The 22,774-nt window shown below is 44.1% G+C and overlaps 1 protein-coding gene across 13 annotated transcripts in view; it reads right to left on the bottom strand.

The window, feature by feature from the left end:
* obscnb (obscurin, cytoskeletal calmodulin and titin-interacting RhoGEF b) overlaps window positions 1–22,774 on the bottom strand; it is a 116,408-nt gene that overhangs the window by 76,434 nt on the left and 17,200 nt on the right. For all 13 annotated transcript variants that reach the window (XM_045714736.1, XM_045714737.1, XM_045714745.1 and 10 more), the window contains exons 7-24: window positions 22,512–22,618; window positions 22,115–22,283; window positions 21,083–21,355; window positions 20,600–20,875; window positions 15,746–16,024; window positions 14,793–15,068; window positions 14,097–14,378; window positions 13,243–13,518; window positions 12,671–12,940; window positions 11,978–12,256; window positions 11,614–11,886; window positions 11,212–11,478; window positions 10,723–10,992; window positions 9,893–10,162; window positions 5,947–6,216; window positions 5,724–5,836; window positions 5,437–5,590; window positions 85–246 (exon numbers count right to left, since the gene is read on the bottom strand). In XM_045714736.1, the coding sequence (XP_045570692.1) occupies window positions 85–246; window positions 5,437–5,590; window positions 5,724–5,836; window positions 5,947–6,216; window positions 9,893–10,162; window positions 10,723–10,992; window positions 11,212–11,478; window positions 11,614–11,886; window positions 11,978–12,256; window positions 12,671–12,940; window positions 13,243–13,518; window positions 14,097–14,378; window positions 14,793–15,068; window positions 15,746–16,024; window positions 20,600–20,875; window positions 21,083–21,355; window positions 22,115–22,283; window positions 22,512–22,618 (4,266 nt within the window). The remainder of the gene's footprint in view (window positions 1–84; window positions 247–5,436; window positions 5,591–5,723; window positions 5,837–5,946; window positions 6,217–9,892; window positions 10,163–10,722; window positions 10,993–11,211; window positions 11,479–11,613; window positions 11,887–11,977; window positions 12,257–12,670; window positions 12,941–13,242; window positions 13,519–14,096; window positions 14,379–14,792; window positions 15,069–15,745; window positions 16,025–20,599; window positions 20,876–21,082; window positions 21,356–22,114; window positions 22,284–22,511; window positions 22,619–22,774) is intronic.

Below are 22,774 nucleotides of genomic sequence, written 5' to 3'. Positions count from 1 at the left end.
ACTAAAATGTATGAGTGTTTATCACAAATATGGACATCTAAACATGTATTTGGAAAGTATGGCAAATGTGTGTATTCTCCTCACCCTCTTGTCTCATCTTGATGTTGTCACCGACTTTGAGTTTGGTGTCACCTTTGAACCACTGGCAGTCCACTTCATCGTGAGAGATCTCACAGAAGAACGAAGCGCTCTCCTTCTCCATCACCTCCACGTCCTCAAGCTTCTTCACTATTTTAATGTCTCGGGCTGTGGAGCGAGAAGCACAAGAGACAATAAAAAGAGACATTAGAAAGTCTTCAACACATCTAATGCTGAATGGAATATGGCCGTTATTTTACATTGATTTTTAGCTATGTATAGCGGGGTCTGAAATGATTCACACCCTTGATAAAGATTAGCAAGAATGACTGTATAAAATAAATAATTAAAATACTGTGCTATATTGTAGGCTGAAAAAATTGGGGAAATTATATTATTTTATACTAATACAATTGCTCAGACAAAGAGAATTTGTTTAACAAGTAATATACTTTTTTTGCAAAAGGTAGGGGTCAAAATTATTGACACGTGTTTTCAATACCTCACCTTGCAAGGATAATAGCACTGAGCCTTTTTATGAGTTGAAGAACACATTGTATTTGTATTTATTATGGATCCCAATTAGCTGCTGTCAAGGCAGCAGCTACTCTTCCTGGGGTCCAAACACATTAAGGCACTTATATCACACATAAAACAAAAGATTAAACAGTACATCATATAACATTATTCATATCTACAATACAAAATGTATAATACCACAATACACCTATATTACAATATACTGTAAGTGTGTGTAGAGTGAGTGTGCTAGCGTGTGTGTGCATATGAGTGTGTCTGTACCTGTGTGTGTGTGTCTCTTCACAGTCTCCGCTGTTCCATAAGGCGTATTTTTATCTGTTTTTTTAATCTGATTCTACTGCTTGCATCAGTTACCTGATGTGGAATAGAGTTCCATGTAGTCATTGTGTTATGTAGTACTGTGTGCCTCCCATAGTCTGTTCTGGACTTGAGGATTGTGATGAGACCTTTGGTGACATGTCATGGGGGGTATGCATGGGTGTCCGAGCTATGTGGTAGTAGTTTAAACAGACAGCTCGGTGCATTCAGCTTGTCAACAGCTTGTCTTACTACTTGTCTTACAAAAACAAGTAGTGACGAAGTCAATCTCTCCTCCACTTTGAGCCATGAGAGATTGACATGCATATTATTAAATGTTAGATCTCCGTGTACATTTAAGGGCCAGCAGTGCTGCCCTGTTCTGAGCCAATTGTAATTTTCCGAGGTCCCTCTGTGGCAGGTGCCAGGTGCGACAAAACTATGGCCTTGTTGATAGTGTTGTTAAGAAGGCAGAGTAACGCTTTATTATGGACAGACTTCTCCCCATCTTAGCTACTGTTGTATCAACATGTTTTGACCATGACAGTTTACAATACAGGGTTACTCCAAGCAATTTAGACACCTCAACTTGCTCAATTTCAGTCGCTGTAGGAGCTGACGTGTATAGTGTTGAGTCATCCACATTTACTCAAAGCTAGTGGCATGTCATTAGTAAAGATTTAAAAAAGTAAGGGGCCTAGACAGCTGCCCTGGGGAATTCCTGATTCTACCTGGATTATGTTGGAAAGGCTTCCATTAAAGAACACTATCTGACAGATAACTCTTTATCCACAATATAGCACATACGTTTTTCCAGTAGCAGGCTATGATCGATAATGTCAAAAGCTGCACTTAAGTCTAACAAAACAGCTCCCACAATCGTTTTATCATCAATTTCTCTCAGCCAATCATCGGTCATTTGTGTAAATGCTATGCTTGTTGAACGTCCTTCCATACAAGCATGCTGAAAGTCTGTTGTCAATCTGTTTACTGTAAAATAGCAGTATATGTGGTCAAACACAATGTTTTCCAAAAGCTTACTAAGGGTGATTGGTTGGCTATTTGAGCCAGTAAAGAGGGCTTTACTATTCTTGGGTAGCGGAATGACTTTTGCTTCCCTCCAGGACTGAGGGCACACACTTTCTATCAGTCTTTGATTGAAGATATGGCAAATAGGAGTGGCAATATCGTACTCTATCATCCTCAGTCATTTTCCATCCACGTTGTCAGACCCCGATGGATTGTCATTGTTGATAGACAATATTTTTTCACCTCTTCCACACTCACTTTACAGAACTCATAATTTGGTCAGTTATACTTGGATGTGTAGTGTCAACGTTTGTTGCTGGCATGCCATGCCTAAGTTTGCTAAACTTGCCAATAGAAAAATCATTAAAGTAGTGTCACGTCCTGACCAGTAGAGGGTGTAGTTGGGTCAGGACGTGACAGAAGGGAGTGTGTGTTTTTTATTGTTTCATTGATTTTGGCCGTGTGACTTCCAATCAAACACAGCTGTAGAGGGTTGTGGTTGATTGGGAGTCACACATAAGTTGCCTACGTTTCCTTTGTGTTTCGTGGGTAATTGTGCTTGTCAATGTGGTTGCACCTGACAGGACTGTGTTGGCTGTCAGTTTTTGTTGTTTTTGTAAATGCATAGTGTTCGTGACATTAAATATGACGAACCCTAACTCCGTCGCATTTTGGTCCACTTCTTCCATAGACAGCCGTTACAGAATTACCCACCAAACCCGGACCAAGCGGCGGAAGAGGAAGGAGCAGCAGGAGTATAGCGTTATGGACCAATGGACTTGGGAACAGATCCTGGACGGAGAGGGACCATGGACTCAGGCTGGGGAGTATCGCCTCCCGCAGTGGGAGATTGAAGCGGCGAGAGCGGAGAGGCGCTATTACGAGGAGAGAGAGCGCAACGAGCGCGAGAGGCAGCCCCAAGATTTTTTTGGGGGGGGCACACGGGACAGTCGGTGGAGCTGAGGTCGGAACCAGAGCCAGTCGGGATAACATTGGAGGTGAGCGAGGGATATGAGACAGAGACTGTGACGGGATTAATGGGGAAATTAGGAGAGAGAGAGATGAGAGAGCTGCTAGTATGGTGCATTAAGTACGGCATTCGCCCTAATGAGCGTGTCGTGGGAATGATGTCACTTGAGGCAGCTCTCCATACTCGTCCTGAGGTGCGTGCTGGTTGTCTGGTAAAGACTGTGCCTGCGCCCAGAAACAGGCCTCCTGTATGTCTTCCCAGCCCTGCACGTCCTGTGCCTACGCCCAGAACCAAGCCTCCTGCATGTCTTCCTATCCTGGTCAAGCCCGTGTCTCCTCCACGGACCAGTACTCCAATGGGTCTCCCTATCTTGGTCAAGCCCGTGCCTCCTCCACGGACCACTACTCCAATGGGTCTCCCTATCCTGGTCAAGCCCGTGTCTCCTCCACAGACCAGTCCTCCAGTGGGTCTCTCCACCCTGGTCTCTCCTGTGCCACCTCCTCAAACCAGGCCTCCAGCGGGTCTTCCCAGACTGGTGAGTCCAGGGCCTGCGCCCAGAGCCAGGTCTCCGTTATGTCTCCCCAGCCTGGTGAATCCTGAGCCGGAACTGCCAGAGTGGCCAGACTGCCCGGAACTGCCACAGTCACCAGAGCTGCCCGGCCAGTCAACAGTCGTCAGAGCTGCCCGCCAGTCAACAGTCGTCAGAGCTGCCCGCCAGTCAGCGTCACAGTCCCGAGCTGCCCGCCAGTCAACAGTCGCCAGAGCTGCCCGCCAGTCAACAGTCGCCAGAGCTGCCCGCCAGTCAACAGTCGCCAGACTGCCCTGAACTGCCGGAGTGGCCAGACTGCCCGGAGTGGCCAGACTGCCCAGAGCTGCCAGAGGTGCCCGCCTGCCAGGATCTGCCAGGGTGCCCTGCCTGTCCTCCGGCCCAGCCCGAGTGGCCCTCCTGCCCTCCGGCACAGCCCTCCTGCCCTCCGGCACAGCCCTCCTGCCCTCCGGCCCAGCCCGAGGGGCCCTCCTGCTCTCCGGCCCAGCCCGAGGGGCCCTCCTGCTCTCCGGCCCAGCCCGAGGGGCCCTCCTGCTCTCCGGCCCAGCCCGAGGGGCCCTCCTGCTCTCCGGCCCAGCCCGAGTGGCCCTCCAGTCCTCCGGCCCAGCCCGAGTGGTCTGTCTGCCAGGGTCAGCCCGAGTGGCCCGTCTGCCCGGCGCAGCTATCGGCGCCACCAAAGTGGGCGACGCCGAAGGTGGAGCGAGGTCCACGTCCTGCACCTGAGCCACCTCCAGGATAGGTGGGTTGGGGAGGGAGGGTGTAGCACAGTGCCGTCGGTGACGGCAGCCACCCTCCCTTCCCTCCCTTATTGTTTAGGTGTTCGTTTTTGTTGGGGATTTTCTTGTGTGTTCTTTTTTTAGGTGCATCCCGGGGTCTGCACCTTGAGGGGGGGGTACTGTCACGTCCTGACCAGTAGAGGGTGTAGTTGGGTCAGGACGTGGCAGAAGGGAGTGTGTTTTTTATTGTTTCATTGATTTTGGCCGTGTGACTTCCAATCAAGCACAGCTGTAGAGGGTTGTGGTTGATTGGGAGTCACACAAGTTGCCTACGTTTCCTTTGTGTTTCGTGGGTAATTGTGCTTGTCAATGTGGTTGCACCTGACAGGACTGTGTTGGCTGTCAGTTTTTGTTGTTTTTGTAAATGCATAGTGTTCGTGACATTAAATATGACGAACCCTAACTCCGCCGCATTTTGGTCCACTTCTTCCATAGACAGCCGTTACAAGTAGTTGGTAATATCAGTGGGTTTTGTGGTGAATGAGCCATCTAATTCAATGAATGACGGAGCGGAGTTTGCCTTTATGTCCAAAATTTCATTTTTTATATCAATTGTCTTTGTTTTATAGTATAGTGTGTTCCTCTTTGTATTCAGTTTAGTCACATTATTTCTCAATTGTAAGGGATCGTAGACCATTCCTACGTACAAAATCCTTCCAGATCCTTGATATCCTTTTTTTGGAAGGATTCTGTATGGAGGAATGTTTCTAAGATCCTTGTCAATGTGTTCTCATAAAACAATTTTGAGAACTTCCGTGCCGTTATCCTCGCAAGGTGAGGTATTGACAGTTATTGAAAAAAGGGGTGTCAATAATTTTGACCCCCACCTTTTTGAGATTTGTTTTAATCACTTGTTAAACGAAATCTAATTCTCTGAGCAATTGTATTCGTATAAATTAATATAATTTCAAAATTTTTTGAGCTACAATATAGCTTAATATTTGAACTTTTCTTTTATACAGTCAATTTTGCTCATCTTTATCGAGTCTGTCAATAAGATCGGACCCCACCGTATCTGGTAAGAAGGAGGTCTGTTATTTCAAAGTGAGACACGCACTATTTTTAACTACCTGTACAACAAAGTACAACTATCATTGACAAGCCTATAAAATAATTTGATTTTATTACACAATCAGTATCATTGGATTGCATAATATACAGTGTATTGTACCATATGAATAACATGTGGGGAATCATACCATGAATAGTGAGTTTAGCTGATGTGTTGTCATCAGACGTTTGGCAGACGTATGTGCCCTCATCCTCTTTGGAACATTTGTGGATTAGCAGGCTGCGTGTCCGGCCCTGGGAGTGGATGCGAAAGTTCTTTCCTGGTTTTAGTTCCATGTCACCCTAAGAAACAGTGGTATTTTAGTAAAAATGATTTAATTGTATACACAATTATGCAAATCAAATTGCTGACATTGAACACTTTCTCACTTTTCATGACTACAGTTCCATGATTTACTGGAATATGTTTTCTCACCTTGAACCACTTGACCTCAGCATTAGTTCTGGACACCTCACACTCAAGCGTAGCCTTCTCCTTCTCTGGGGCTTTGACATCCTCCATGGGTTTAGAGATCATAGCCGCAGGTTCTATAAAAACCCCAACACCAATAAGCACAACCTTCAAATAACAGCTGCCACCTCAATTAGCACTCAACTCGATTAATAGTTTACTGTTCGTCGAAAATGGATATACCTACCTGTAACAATGAGTTTGGCAGAAGTTTTGACCCCCTCTGCTTGGAAGGCAATTGTTCCTGCGTCCTCCATCTTGATTTGGGATAGTGTGAGGGCGTGCTTCTTTCCCAGGGCTGTGATGCGGCAGTTGGACCCTGCCTTGAGCTTGATGCTGTCCCTGGTCCAGGAGCCCTCCACGTCAGCCTGGCTGAGCTCCACCTCAAGGGTCACTGTCTCCTTCTCATGGGCCTTGACCTCCGGCAGCAGGCCGTTCACCACCTCAATCTTCTTCACTGTGAAACACAGACAGAGGGAATGTTTAGGTGTGTTGGAATATGCATAAAATTATAGGTTACACTGCATCATCAGTAAGTGTCCTGTACATCTCTTCTTGGCACTGAAACTGTAGATATAAATAGTTTGAGTATCTGGGTGGGGATCAAATGTTCAAACAAAACTGCATGTAATATTAGAGAATACTGTCTCTGACTTACTATACTCAATAAGGGCTAATTACCGTATACAGTGCCATCAAAGTATTCACGCATCAAGACTTTTTCCACATTTTGTTGTGGGATTAAAAGGGATTTAATTGTCATTTTCTGTCAACAATCTACTAAAATACTCTGTAATGTCAAAGTGGAATAAAAATTCTAAAATTTGTTAAATATTATTATTTTTTAAGTATTTAATAGATACATATTCAACCCCCTGAGTTAATACATGTTAATAAATCAAATGCATTTATAAAGCCCTTTTTTTTTACATCAGCAGATACCCAACCTATAACCCCAAAAAGCAAGCAATGCAGATGTAGAAGCACGGTGGCAAGGAAAAACTCCCTAAAAAGGCAGGAACCTAGGAAGAAACCTAGAGAGGAAGCAGGTTCTGAGGGGTGACCAGTCCTCTTATGGCTGTGCCGGGTGGAGATTATAAGAGTACATGGCCATTAAGGACAGATCGTTCTTCAAGATGTTCAAACGTTCATAGATGACCAGCAGGGTCAAACAATAATCACAGTGGTTGTAGAGGGTGAAACAGGTCAGCACCTCAGGAGTAAATGTCAGTTGGCTTTTCATACCCGAGCATTCAGAGGTCGAGACAGCAGGTGCGGTAGAGTGGGAGAGAGAGAGGGAGGGAGAGCTAGAGAGAGGGAGAGAGAGGGTCGAAAACAGCAGGTCTGGGACAATGTAGCAATTCTGGTGAACAGGTCAGGGTTCAATAGCCACAGGCAGAACAATTGAAACGGGAGCAGCAGCACGACAATGTAGCACGTCCGGTGATGTTAGAATCACCTTTGGCAGAGGTTACAGCTGTGAGTCTTTCTGGGGAAACGAGACTGAACGAGACGTTAGCTCCTCTAAATGCAACAAAAGTCAGACTTTGGGTGGGGCCTCTAAATAATGCTAATGTAACCATTTTCCTATTTGTTTAAAATGCAGTGGTAAATATGTTGTACAGTGGTAAACATGAAAACAAAACCTTCCAATGAAATGAACACCCCCACCTCTCTGTCATGGTTTAAACCATTTATTTATATGTGGCAGCGCTGGCAGTCTCAGCTGAACACCTTTACGCAATAGATTTTCATTTGTACTTCCTTATTTTCGCCATTTGTTTGCCGTGCATCCTTGATAAAATATATCCTATGGATTTATTCCAATGCATCAGCTTTATCCGTTGATGTATCATTGTTTGATTTGTCAGTCAGCTCAGCTGTTCAGGGCACTCATTGCTTTGTTTCTCAGGTGTGTGCTGGTACTCGTGTTCTCCATTCTCCAGTAGTAGTAGACCATTTATTTAGCCTTATTATTTTCTTTACTGCATCACCTGATGATGGTCAACAATATCACTAGACAACTAGCCTACAGCTAGACATCAATGCGCATCCAACAAGTATACGTTAATGACAGTAGGCCTATAGTTGACTCTCGTTTAGAAGCATTCGATTTTGCAGTGGGATAGGCCTACATTATTTTGGATTTGTGTCCCCATGGGAACTGTTTTAACGGTGAAACATAATGAAATGTTACGTTGGCATAGTTACACTTACAGAGCATTTTCCCAGATCTCCAAGATCCATGATAGGTACAGGGTTTAAGATCAATATTCTATTTCAATTGTTAAACGCTAAATAATGAAAAATAACACTGTCATAAATGTAAGGAAAGAAAGGCCGTGTTTTATGTCACACGATCTGTGAAGACTCCAAGCATTAACTCATGAATTATGGACAACTCATGAACTAGGCTGTAAAACATGTTATGATTCAACTCATGTTTTATATTGAATGTAGGCTACCTGTTCTGCGTGTGTTCATGTGTATAAAATTGCGTTGGCTGAGAGGGTAGGCTACAGGCAGTGGTGCAGGCCTAGTGGAGGTTAAACGCAAGTAAACACCGTTCACCCAACTTTTAAAAAATTAAATGCATTAAAAGCATAGGGAGAGTGACTTTTTTCACCGCGACCGGCAATCAGAGTTTACTCACCTATTATTGTATTTTTTTTTACACTACGTCACTGGCTACTGGTAGGTCTATTTGAAGTTCATGGTAATACACATTGTAGCCTAGTCTAGTAAATTGGCAGTATGTGTTAGGGTGACCATCCCGTTTTTCCCCGAGACAGTTTCAGACCCATTTCAGGTGTCACGAATTTTCAGCCCCCCACCACCAATGTCATGGTGTAATTCACACTCTGGTTCCACACCTGGATTGTGCAACATTTGACCATTATTCTTGTCAAAATTCTTCAAGCTCTGTCAAATTGGTTGTAGATCATTGCTAGACAACCATTTTCAGGTCTTGCCATAGATTTTCAAGCAGAGTTAAGTCAAAACGGTAACTCGGCCACTTAGGAACATTCACTGTCTTCTTGGTAAGTAACTCCATTGTAGATTTGGCCTTGTGTTTCAGGTTATTGTCCTGCTGAAAAGTGAAATCATCTCCCAGTGTCTGGTGGAAAGCAGACTCAACCAGGTTTTTTAGGATTTTGCCTGTGGTTAGCTCAATTCCGTTTCTTTTTTATCCTGAAATACTCCCCAGTCCTTAATGATTACAAGCACATGATGCAGCCACCACTATGCTTGAAAATATGGAGAGTGGTACTCAGTAATGTGATGTGTTGGATTTTCCCCAAACATAACACTTTGTGTTCTGGACAAAAAGTTAATTGCTTTGCCACATTTTTTGCATTATTACTTTTGTGCCGTCTTTTTACTCTGTCAATTAGGTTAGTATTGTGGAGGAACTACAATATTGATCCATCCTCAGTTTTTTTTCTATCACAGCCATTAAACTCTGTAACTGTTTTAAGCCACCATTGGCCTCATGGTGAAATCCCTGAGCGGTTTCCTTCCTCTCCGGTAACTGAGTTAAGAAGGACGGCTGGATCTTTGTAGTGACTGGGTGTATTGATACGCCATCCAAAGCGTAAATAATAACTCTACCATGCTCAAAGAGATATATTCAATGTCTGCTTTTTTATGTTTTACCCATCTACCAATAGGTGCCCTTTGCAAAGATTTGGAAAACCTCCCTGGTCTTTGTGGTTGAATCTGTTTGAAATTCACTGTTTGACTGAGGGACCATACAGTTAACTGTACTGTACTGTATGTGTGATCTACAGATCTAAATCATGTTAAACACTTCTATTGCACACATAGTGAGTCGATGCAACTTATGTGATTTTTTAAGCAAATTTTTACTCCTGAACTTATTTAGGCTTACCATAACAACAGGGTTGAATACTTATTGACTCAAGATATTTTAGCTTTTCATTTTTAATTAATTTGTAAAAAAAAAAAATACATTTGACATTATAGGGAATCGTGTGTAGGCCAGTGACCAAAATGTAATACATTTAAAATGCAGGCTGTAACACAACAAAATGTGGAAAAACTCAAGGGGTGTGAATAATTTCTGTAGCTACTCTACATAACCATAAAACTACCGCACCATTCTTACTTACCATCCACTGTGAGTTTGGCCTGGGTCTTGTCATCCAGGGTCTCACAGGAGTAGTAGCCACGGTCGGCCGTAGTCACAGTCTTAAAGACCAGGGTCTGCTTGGCTCCGTCCACCCTGATCACCATGTTACCTCCAGGCTGTAGCACCACGCTGTTCTTCATCCACCTGACCTCTTTAGAGGGCTTACTCAGCTCTACCTCCAGCTTCACCTCCTTCTGATCCTCCACCGCCATCACATTCTCCAGCTTCTTCTTGAACATCACCGGCTCCACTGTCAGGGCACAAAGAAAACACAGATATTACAACTCCTTTCTGAAAACTGCAAAATTGCTTAGAAGGCTCCTACATTTTTGTAAACAATGGCTGTAATTGTATATCAATCAATGAAAACAATCAGAGGATTTTACAGAACAGATGCATATCCATGGGAAATGTGCATATTTTTTATATCATAAGTGTTAAAGCTGCAATATGTAACTTTTTGGGCAACCTGACCAAATTCACATAGAAATGTTCATTATAGATGTCATTCTCATTGAAAGCAAGACCAAGAAGCAGTACATCTGTTCCGTTTCTATGCTTCTTGTTCTTAAGTTTAGCGTTTGCATCTTTTACTCCTGGTTTTGTACACCAGCTTCAAACAGCTGAAAATACTATATTTTTGGTTATGGAAAAGATATTTCAAAGCGGTTTAGATGGTAAATTGATTCTCTACACTATACTTGCTCTTTTGGTCACATAAACTGAAATTAGGCAAACTATTCGAATTTTAGCAAACAGGAGCTATTTCTCCATAGTGCACCTTTAAAGCAAATGGAGGTTGGTTCTTACGTTGCACTTGGAGGGTAGCACTGCAGGTTTTTCCCTCTGCATCAATGCTGATCTCCTGAGCATTATCCTGACTGACTGAGGTGATGGTGAGGGAGTGGCAGGTGCCCCCATGCTCAATCTTATATTTGGGCCCAGCAGTGATGGGCACGTTGTTGCAGAACCATTTCACTTTGACGTCAGCTGGGGTGACACTACACTTGAAGATGGCCTCCTTCCCCTCCACAGCAGCGACGTTGCTCAGCTTGGAAGTCAGCTTCACCAGTCTGGGTGCTGAAAAGGTCAGAAAATAATAGATTATTTGGAGACATAATTAGACTCCGAAACACAGAAAATGTGCTAATATGGAAATAAATGGCTTAACATCTAGTGCGTTTGACTGTATGTCTGTAACTACTGTATGCTGTATCTTGTATATGTCTGTAACTACAGTTCATGTTGTAGTAGTCAGTGACCAAGTTGTAAATCTAATGAAAACAAAGCCTCAGCTACCTTTGGTGGAGACCTTGGCAGAGGTCTTATCATCTTTGCATTCACAGCTGTATTCTCCCTCATCCTCTTTTGCCATTCCTGTCACAGTAAGGACCCGCTTGGGACCATCAGTGCTGACACAGAACCTGCCGCCGGGTTTGACCTCACAGCTGTTGTGGCGCCAGAGCACGTCCCCTAAGGCTCGATTCATTTCACAGGTCAGGGTCAGTGTACCACCCAGCTCTGTGGCTACAGGCTGCAACTGCACCACAAACTTCAGTGGTGAATCTGAAGGGAAACATGGCCAGCATTTCATTAGCTAAATGGAATATGTAGGATCTTCATAGGTATTGACTATACTCACAGAAACATACAACACTAGCCCGTCAATCAATTGTTCTGATGAATGAAAAGCAAACTAACCTTTGACTTGAACTTTGAACTCAAGCTTGTCGTCAGCAGTGTGGCAAGAGTAGGTGCCACTGTCTTTGACTTCAGTGGACTTCACAATCAGGGTACGAGAATGTCCCTCTCTCTTCATGTCATACTTAGAGCTCTCCTTCAACTCCACACCATCCCTGAACCACTTAACACTGGCACTCTCCGAAGTCAGCTCAGTGGTCAAAACAATCTTCTCACTTGCTTCAACACTGCATATATCCTTCACTGCAGTTTTTTTAAACTTGGCAGAGGATTCTAGAAACCAAAAAGAAGACTTGTTAATATAGAGGTGATAGCAAAGACATTTGGGTACAACAAATATTGTTGAAAGTCAATGACATCCTACCTGCCACCTCTATCTTGAAGGCCAACTTCTCCGCTCCAACCTCACAGGTGTACTCTCCAGCATCCTTCTTCTCCACCTTCTCTATCACCAGCTGACGAGTCTTGCCCTTTGTCTCCATGGAGACTGTCTTACTGGAAGTCAGCAGCTTGCCATCCTTGTACCATTTCACCTCTGTCTTGGTGTCGGACACCTCACAACTCAGAGAGGCTTTCTGGGAAAGAGTAGCTTTCACCTCCTTCTGTACAGACTCCTTGTTGGTGAAGGCAGCCTGTTGTGCTTCTGATGGAACAATCATGGAGGGGCACAATGGCAGAAATATTTCATTTAGGGTCAAACAGTATCAACACCAAACACAGGACACATCCCTTACTGTCCTGTACAGACCATGGGGACAATGAACTACAGAACGTACACCGGGAGTCAACAATTCTAACATGATACGGAGACAAAGAAACTATGCAACAAAGATGGAAACAGACTTTTCAGACATAATATAAGCTAGAGCAGCAACACAGATTGCAGGAGACATCAACTTGGGAAGACAACTCAACAAATGAAAGAACCTTTGTCAAACACAAGTTTTATTGGATAAATATCTGTAAGACATGCATATGGACAACCATCCCTCCCACTATAAGCCCTATAGCAGACGATAGATGGACAGTAAATCCAATAGCTGCAAAACATCCATACCTGCCACCTGAATCTTATAGACCAGTTTCTCCGCTCCAACCTCACAGGTGTACTCTCCAGCATCCTTCTTCTCCACTTTCTCTATCACCAGCTGACGAGTCTTGCCCTTTGTCTCCATGGAGACTGTCTTACTGGAAGTCAGCAGCTTGCCATCCTTGTACCATTTCACCTCTGTCTTGGTGTCGGACACCTCACAGCTCAGAGTGGCTTTCTGGGAAAGAGTAGCTTTCACCTCCTTCTGTAAAGACTCCTTGTTGGAGAAGGCAGTCTCTGAAGGAGAAATCATGAAATGGCACAGTAATATTAGAAACCCTTCATTTAGGGTGGAACACAAGAAATACAGGAAGCATATCTCTACATGAGATATACATGGGAGTCAATAACCAGCAATTCAAATATAGTTTTAGATAGACACAAATATGCAACCGAGAGACAGAAATCTACAACAAAAACAGCCATTCAGAGAACATCAGCTTGAGTATATACATTTTTTTTGGGGGGGGGGACCATTCAACATCCAAAGCCTTGAGAGAAACATCAATATAGACAACCAGCTTTCATATCATCCCTACCTGCCACCTGTATCTTGAAGGCCACTTTCTCTGCTCCAACCTCACAGGTGTACTCTCCAGCATCCTTCTTCTCCACCTTCTCTATCACCAGCTGACGAGTCTTGCCCTTTGTCTCCATGGAGACTGTCTTACTGGAAGTCAGCAGCTTGCCATCCTTGTACCATTTCACCTCTGTCTTGGTGTCGGACACCTCACAGCTCAGAGTGGCTTTCTGGGAGAGAGTAGCTTTCACCTCCTTCTGTACAGACTCCTTGTTGGAGAAGGCAGCCTGAGTTTCTGAAGGAGGAACCGTTGAAGGATATGATGGAAATGAAAAACCTTTCACACAATATAACATCAAAACAGGAACCATATCTATAGACTGGACAAATACGGGAGGTATTGGATATTGAGCAGCCTTCCAAAGTCAACCATCGGATATTCAAATATTTTATGAAGACGGAAACACACACCAGAACAACAAACAAGGAAACAGAGCACTCAGATATCCCCATGAGCAACGTCAGTCAAACAAGACACAATATTAAAAGGACATTGTTGTGAGGAATCAAAACAACCAATTAAAAAACTCCCCAAACCTTTCTGTTTGTAAGATAGAACTTACAAATTCTATGGTCCCAATTACACTTTGAAAATAACAAAATAGCTGAAAGTTAGTAAGATAAAAACAGAACTAAAAACCTAACTGTGTCTGCCCCATAACATCTCCTCAGACCTAGGTACTGTAAATCTCTTCTTGAAATAAGAATAATACAATTTGAATTCGTAGGACAGACAAATGGGCAACCATTCCACCAACCAAAGCCTAAATGGCATCACAGAGAGCATGTAACTAAAAAATAACTCCTCCTTACCTCCTGTCACGTGTATCTTGAAGGCCAGCTTTTCTGTTCCAACCTCACAGGTGTACTCTCCACCATCCTTCTTCTCCACCTTCTCTATCACCAGCTGACGAGTCTTGCCCTTTGTCTCCATGGAGACTGTCTTACTGGAAGTCAGCAGCTTGCCATCCTTGTACCATTTCACCTCTGTCTTGGTGTCGGACACCTCACAGCTCAGAGTGGCTTTCTGGGAAAGAGTAGCTTTCACCTCCTTCTGTACAGACTCCTTGTTGGAGAAGGCAGCCTGTTGTGCTTCTGATGGAACAATCATGGAGGGGCACAATGGCAGAAATATTTCATTTAGGGTCAAACAGTATCAACACCAAACACAGGACACATCCCTTACTGTCCTGTACAGACCATGGGGACAATGAACTACAGAACGTACACCGGGAGTCAACAATTCTAACATGATACGGAGACAAACAAACTATGCAACAAAGATGGAAACAGACTTTTCAGACATAATATAAGCTAGAGCAGCAACACAGATTGCAGGAGACATCAACTTGGGAAGACAACTCAACAAATGAAAGAACCTTTGTCAAACACAAGTTTTATTGGATAAATATCTGTAGGACAGGCATTTGGACAAACACCCCTCCCACTATAAGCCCTATAGCAGACGATAGACGGACAGTAAATCCAATAGTTGCAAAACATCCATACCTGCCACCTGAATCTTATAGACCAGTTTCTCCGCTCCAACCTCACAGGTGTACTCTCCAGCATCCTTCTTCTCCACCTTCTCTATCACCAGCTGACGAGTCTTGCCCTTTGTCTCCATGGAGACTGTCTTACTGGAAGTCAGCAGCTTGCCATCCTTGTACCAATTCACCTCTGTCTTGGTGTCAGACACCTCACAGCTCAGAGTGGCTTTCTGGGAGAGAGTAGCTTTCACCTCCTTCTGTACAGACTCCTTTTTGGTGAAGACAGCCTGGGCTTCTGTAAATCAACCATTAGCAATTCAAATATAGAATAGGAATAGACACACAGCCCCAAAAGGGACAGAGACCAGTGAGACGCCCCAATAAGCAACAATAGCAAGCCAGAAGTCAAAACAACCAGAACCATATCAAGCAAAGAAACAACCTTGATGCGTCAAATACAGGTGTAGGATTTTTGCCAGTTTGCTACAGCAGGAAAATAATCCTGCAGCAACAGTAAATGTGAATCATTTGTGGGGGTTGCTACATTTTTCGTAAGGCAAAATCAAGTCTGAAATGTGAAAGAGGAAATTACAAACTTTAAAAGTATTTTTAAACTTCAAATACACTACAAGTTTCACATTTCCTGTATTGCAGGAAAGTTGTCCTGCAACAGGGTGATGAAATTAATATCATACCCCCTTGTCTGTATACCCCCTTGTCTGTATACCCCCTTGTCTGATAGAATCAACTAATCCTAAAATTGCCATTTTAACACTATGGCAACAACAAAATAGGTATTGGTTTCTGACTGAGATTAAATCTAAATGTAATTTAACAGTACATTTGCCAAAGCTTCCCAGAGGCGAGATAAATATATAACAGTTATATTTTCCTAAGATAAACATGTAAAATGCGCATATCAGACAACCATTCCAGCAAAAGCAGACCAGACAGTGAGTAGATCCTCCTTACCTGTCACCTGAATCTTGAAGGCCAGTTTCTCTGCTCCAACCTCACAGGTGTACTCTCCAGCATCCTTCTTCTCCACCTTCTCTATCACCAGCTGACGAGTCTTGCCCTTTGTCTCCATGGAGACTGTCTTACTGGAAGTCAGCAGCTTGCCATCCTTGTACCATTTCACCTCTGTCTTGGTGTCAAACACCTCACAGCTCAGAGTGGCTTTCTGGGAGAGAGTAGCTTTCACCTCCTTCTGTACAGACTCCTTGTTGGTGAAGACAGCCTGTTGGGTTTCTAAGGGAACAATCACGGAGGGGCAAGTTGCATCACAAGGGTTTAAACACTAAAAACATGATCTTTCGACTCTTGACATCTGTCTCTCTCTTTCTCTCCCTTCCCGGAGGACCTGAGCCCTAGGACCATGCCTCAGGACAACCTGACCTGATGACTGCTGGCAGTCCCGTTACCCAGTCCAACTGGTCGTGCTGCTGATCCAGTTTCTGCTGTTTGGCTATGGCACCCTGACCTGTTCACCAGACGTGCTACCTTGTGCTGCTGTTCCAGTTTCAACTGTTGTGTCTGCAGCTATTGAACCCTGACCTGTTCACCGGATGTGCTACATTGTCCCAGACCTGCTGTTTTTTTTACCCTCTCTCTCCCTCTCCCTCTCTCCCTTCCTGTCTACCACATCTGCTGTCTCAACCTCTGAATGCTCGGCTATGAAAAGCCAACTGACATTTACTCCTGAGGTGCTGACATGTTGCACCCTCTACAACAACTGTGATTAATATTTGACCCTGCTGGTCATCTATGAACGTTTGAACAACTTGAAGAACGATCTGGGCTTAGTGGCGATGTATTCTTATAATCGCCACCTGGTACAGCCAGAAGTGGACTGGCCACCCCTCAGAGCCTGGTTCCTCTCTAAGTTTCTTCCTAGGTTCCTGCCTTTCTAGGGAACTTTTCCTAGCCACTGTGCTTCTACATCTGCATTGCTTGCTGTTTGGGGATTTAGGCTGGGTTTCTGTATAAGCACTTTGTGACATCTGGTGATGTAAAAATGGCTTTATAAATACATTTGATTGATTGATTGATTGATTGATTGATTGATTGATTGATTGATTGATTGATTGACATGGGTAGCATTGACTGATAGTTAAGCATGTCACCCACCTACAACTCTAATATTGCAGAGACAGAGGTGTCCTGAGAAGCCATGATATTCACCCAATGAAACAACTTTGAAGCCCAAATCTACAAACCATGCTTTATCTGATAAGCTCACCGAATTCATTCTCAATTATAACATATTGAAACTAACAAAACAACCATACATTTAAACATGTCAACCCTCGCAAGGCTGCAGGCCCAGACGGCACCCCCAGCCGCGTCCTCAGAGCATGCGCAGACCAGCTGGCTGGTGTGTTTACGGACATATTCAATCAATCCTTATTCCAGTCGGCTGTCCCCACATGCTTCAAGAGGGCCACCATTGTTCCTGTTCCCAAGAAAGCTAAGGTAACTGAGCTAAATGACTACTGCCCCATAGCACTCACTTCCGTGCTTTGAGAGACTAGTCAAGGACCATATCACCTCCACCCTACCTGACACCCTAGACCCACTCCAATTTGCTTACCGCCCCAATAGGTCCACAGACGACGTAATCGCAATCACACTGCACACAGCCCTAACCCATCTGGACAAGAGGAATACCTATGTGAGAATGCTGTTCATCGACTACAGCTCAGCATTTAACACCATAGTACCCTCCAAACTCATCATCAAGCTCGAGACCCTGGGTCTCGACCCCGCCCTGTGCAACTGGGTCCTGGACTTCCTGACAGGCTGCCCCCAGGTGGTGAGGGTAGGTGACAACATCTCCACCCCGCTGATCCTCAACACTGGGGCCCCACAAGGGTGCGTTCTCAGCCCTCTCCTGTACTCCCTGTTCACCCACGACTGCGTGGCCATGCACGCCTCCAACTCAATCATCAAGTTTGCAGACGACACTACAGTGGTAGACTTGATTACCAACAACAATGAGATGGCCTACAGGGAGGAGGTGAGGGCCCTCGGAGTGTGGTGTCAGGAAAATAACCTCACACTCAACGTCAACAAAACAAAGGAGATGATTGTGGATTTCAGGAAACAGCAGAAGGAGCACCCCCCCTATCCACATCGATGGGACAGTAGTGGAGAAGGTGGAAAGTTTTAAGTTCCTCGGCGTACACATCACGGACAAACTGAAATAGTCCAACCACACAGACAGTGTGGTGAAGAAGGCGCAGCAGCGCCTCTTCAACCTCAGGAGGATGAAGAAATTTGGCTTGTCACCACAAACTTTTACAGATACACAATCGAGAGCATCCTGTTGGGCTGTATCACCGCCTGGTACGGCAACTGCTCCGCCCAAATCCGTAAGGCTCTTCAGAGGGTAGTGAGGTCTGCACAACGCATCACCGGGGGCAAACTACCTACCCTCCAGGACACCTACACCACCCGATGTCACAGGAAGGCCAGAAAGATCATCAAGGACAACAACCACCCGAGCCACTGCCTGCTCACCCCGCTATCATCCAGAAGGCGAGGTCAGAACAGGTGCATCAAAGCAGGGACCGAGAGACTGAAAAACAGCTTCTATCTCAAGGCCATCAGACTGTTAAACAGCCATCACTAACATTGAGTGGCTGCTGCCAGCATACTGACTCAAATCAAGCCACTTTAATAATGGAAAGATGTATGTAATAAATGTATCACTAGCCACTTTAAACAATGCCACTTTTATATGTTTACATACCCTACATTACTCATCTCATATGTATATACTGGACTCTATACATCTACTATATCTTGCCATCTTGATGTAATGTATCACTAGCCACTTTAAACAATGCCACTTTTATTTGTTTACATATCCTACATTACTCACCTCATATGTATATACTGTACTCTATACCATCCACTGCATCTTGCCTATGCCATTCTATACCATCACTCATTCATATATTTGTTTATGTACATATTCTTATTCATTCCTTTACACTTGTGTGTATAAGATCATTGTTGTGAAATTGTTAGGTTAGATTACTCGTTGGATATTACTGCATTGTCAGAACTAGAAGCACAAGCATTTCACATCTGCATGTGTATGTGACAAATAAAATTTGATTTGGAAGCAATTCAAATGTTGTACAGTCGTGGCCAAAAGTTTTGAGAATGACAAAAATATTCATTTTCACAAAGTCTGCTGCCTCAGTTTGTATCATGGCAATTTGCATATACTCCAAAATGTTATGAAGAGTGATCAGATGAATTGCAATTAATTGCAAAGTCCCTCTTTGCCATACAAATGAACTGAATCCCCCAAAAACATTTGTACTGCATTTCAGCCCTGCCACAAAAGGACCAGCTGACATCATGTCAGTGATTCTCTCGTTAACACAGGTGTGAGTGTTAACGAGGACAAGGCTGGAGATCACTCTGTCATGCTGATTGAGTTCAAATAATAGACTGGAAGCTTCAAAAAGAGGGTGGTGCTTGGAATCATTGTTCTTCCTCTGTCAGTCATGGTTACTTGCAAGGAAACACGTGCCGTCATCATTGCTTTGCCCAAAAAGGGCTTCACAGGCAAGGATATTGCTGCCAGTAAGATTGCACCTAAATCAAGCATTTATCGGCTCATTAAGAACTTCAAGGAGAGCGGTTCCATTGTTGTGAAGGGTTCAGTGCGCCCAAGAAAGTCCAGCAAGCGCCAGGACCGTCTCCTAAAGTTGATTCAGCTGCGGGATCGGGGCACCACCAGTACAGAGCTTGCTCAGGAATGGCAGCAGGCAGGTGTGAGTGCATCTGCACGCACAGTGAGGCGAAGACTTTTGGAAGATGCCCTGGTGTCAAGAAGGGCAGCAAAGAAGCCACTTCTCTCCAGGAAAAACATCAGGGACAGACTGATATTCTGCAAAAGGTACAGGGATTGGACTGCTGAGGACTGGGGTAAAGTAATTTTCTCTGATGAATCCCCTTTCCGATTGTTTGGGGAATCCGGAAAAAAAGCTTGTCCGGAGAAGACAAGGTGAGCGCTACCATCAGTCCTGTGTCATGCCAACAGTAAAGCATCCTGAGACCATTCATGTGTGGGGTTGCTTCTCAGCCAAGGGAGTGGGCTCACTCACAATTTTGCCTAAGAACACAGCCATGAATAAAGAATGGTACCAACACATCCTCCGAGAGCAACTTCTCCCAACCATCCAGTAACAGTTTGGTGACGAACAATGCCTTTTCCAGCATGATGGAGCACCTTGCCACAAGGCAAAAGTGATAACTAAGTGGCTCGGGGAACAAAACATTGATATTTTGGGTACATGGCCAGGAAACTCCCCAGGCCTTAATCCCATTGAGAACTTGTGGTCAATCTTCAAGAGGCGTGTGGACAAACAAAAACCCACAAATTCTGACAAACTCCAAGCATTGATTATGCAAGAATGGGCTGTCATCAGACAGGATGTGGCCCAGAAGTTAATTGACAGCATGCCAGGGCAGATTACAGAGGTCTTGAAAAAGAAGGGTCAACACTGAAAATATTGAAGTTCATGTAATTGTCAATAAAAGCCTTTGACACTTATGAAATGCTTGTAATTATACTTCAGTATTCCATAGTAACATCTGACAAAAATATCTAAAGACACTGAAGCAACAAACTTTGTGGAAATTAATATTTGTGTCATTCTCAAAACTTTTGGCCACGACTGTACATTATCCAAACCATCTCCAAGGACTGAGATGGAAAATGTTTTACATTTGAACGACTGACACATGGACAACCACTCCAGCAACTTTTCGTCAAAAGCAGACAATAGACAGTCAGAATATTACCTGAAACATGTATTTTAAAGTCCAGCTTCTCTGCTCTAGCCTCACAGGTGTACTCTCCAGCATCCTTCTTCTCAATTTTGTCTACTACCAACAGACGACTCCTGCCCTTTGTCTCCGTGGAGACTGTCTCAGTGGAAGTCAGCAGCTTGCCATCCTTGTACCATTTCACCTCAGTCTTTGGGTCGGACACTTCACAGCTCAGAGTGGCTTTCTGGGAGAGAGTAGCTTTCACCTCCTTCTGTACAGACTCCTTGTTGGAGAAGACAGCCTGGGCTTCTGTGTGAACAATCATAGAATGGCACAGTAAAATCAGAAACCTTTATTTTTGGGTTGAACACTAAAAACAGGAACAATATTTGCATAGGCAGTCTGGGATTCTGAAGGGCCAATGGTTTTTGTAGATTTGCCTAGGTTATTAAACAAACTGAAATACAATTATACTATTCGTCCAGTGTGCTCGACAGACGTTCCCTTCTCTCTTACCTTTTATTTTGACCTGGAATGTGACTTTGTCCTCGACTGTCTCGCAGGAGTAGTGTCCCTCGTCACTCTTCTTGGCATTCTTGATGACCAGTCTCCTCTGTGTCCCTTTGGAGACGATGGTGGTTGTTTGGTCCTCAGTGACCAATGTCTGATCCTTCCTCCACACCACCACCGCGCTTGCAGACGACACCTCACAGCTCAACTCAAGGTCCCCGTTGAGGGCAGGCGCCACCCCGATGGGACCCCTGGGCTTGTTCAGGAACTTGGCTTCATCTGGAAGAGAAACAGGGATGGGATTTGTCATCAAGAACAAAAACTTGAATTGTCCACTTTTTTTATTCATAGAAATGTGGCAGCAATCCATTGAAACCTTAAAGTCATAATTAATGTTAACAAAGGACCATGTGGAATTGAATATGAAAAAAATGAATGCAATGACAGAATTATCGGTGATGATTTATTCGCTTTACAATTACTGGATTATTCTACTGTAATCAAACAGTTACATTTCATATACCAGTGGGTGTCTGCCTGTGCGTGGTTGGAAGATGGGGGACGGTACCAGTGACACATTGGACTTTATTACAGGATGACAGAGAGCTCTTTTCCATGCTAGACGGCTCACTACCACCTGGTGTTAGCAGTCACAGCCCAGTCTGTCCCTGTGTGTCATCTGGTGTGAGAGGGGCTTTCTGTAGGCAATGTAGGTTAGAGGTTGCATTTGATACACTGTGTCACTTTAAGACTCGGGGTCAGACTAACCCACCGGATTTAGAGTTTTTTTTTAAGAGAAGAAGAAAATTAAAAAATTGTGTTAAGTGAAAGAATATAGCATTTTGCTATTCCTGCAACTCTAATAAAAGGATATGGGAATCTGAGGTACCAGGTTTCCACTTTCCACCGGGTGCCAACAAGTTATTAATAAGTTATATACGTGTACTCATTGGAGTGGTTTCTTCTTTCTAGCATGACAGATCACTACAGGAGTTGAGGTCAATCTTTTTTCTTGATCTTTCGACTGTCCTGTTGTACCTTTTAGAGAAAGCTGCAGGGACATTCGGTCTTCATTTAAGACACACTCATAGATTCCCGTGTCCTCTTCGGTGACGTTGTGCACCATCAGGATCCTCTTGCGGTCGGTGCTTATGCACTCATACTTCTTGCCCATCTTCAGCTCCCGTCCATTCTTCATCCAGACCACCTACAGAGTTAGAGGAAACGTTCAAATTCGGCTGAACACACAACCCACATAAGAGTCAGCATAACACATTCATTAACACAGTGAATTGAATCAGAACAATTCTAAAGAGTTACAATATTTTGGTATTTATTACACTACGCCTTTTAAGTTTCCTAACCCTAACAGACCAATAAAGCATTACTTTGCGCATTCATTCATTCAGTCATCTGGACTTTTCCCACTACACACCTGAGCATCATAATCGGACACCTCTGTGGCCAGCTGGGCGGAGGACTGGGCGCTGCAGGTCACCACCTCAGTGTGAGTGGACTTACTGGTGAACCGGATAGCTGGAGCTACAAATAGAGGTTTCACCTGTAGCTGTTGTTTGTGGAAAATCTAATGGAACGATGAGGACTGTCTACCAACAGAAAACACCTGAGGAACTGAAGTTAGGAACTGAGGTTCCTAACTGCTTATATAGCATGAATACAAAAGGACTCATAAAGACA

Source organism: Salmo salar, chromosome ssa03, assembly GCF_905237065.1.
Source record: "Salmo salar chromosome ssa03, Ssal_v3.1, whole genome shotgun sequence".
Taxonomy (NCBI): domain Eukaryota; kingdom Metazoa; phylum Chordata; class Actinopteri; order Salmoniformes; family Salmonidae; genus Salmo; species Salmo salar.
Note: the sequence above shows the minus strand (reverse complement) of the source record. Positions and strands in the feature narration are given on the sequence as shown.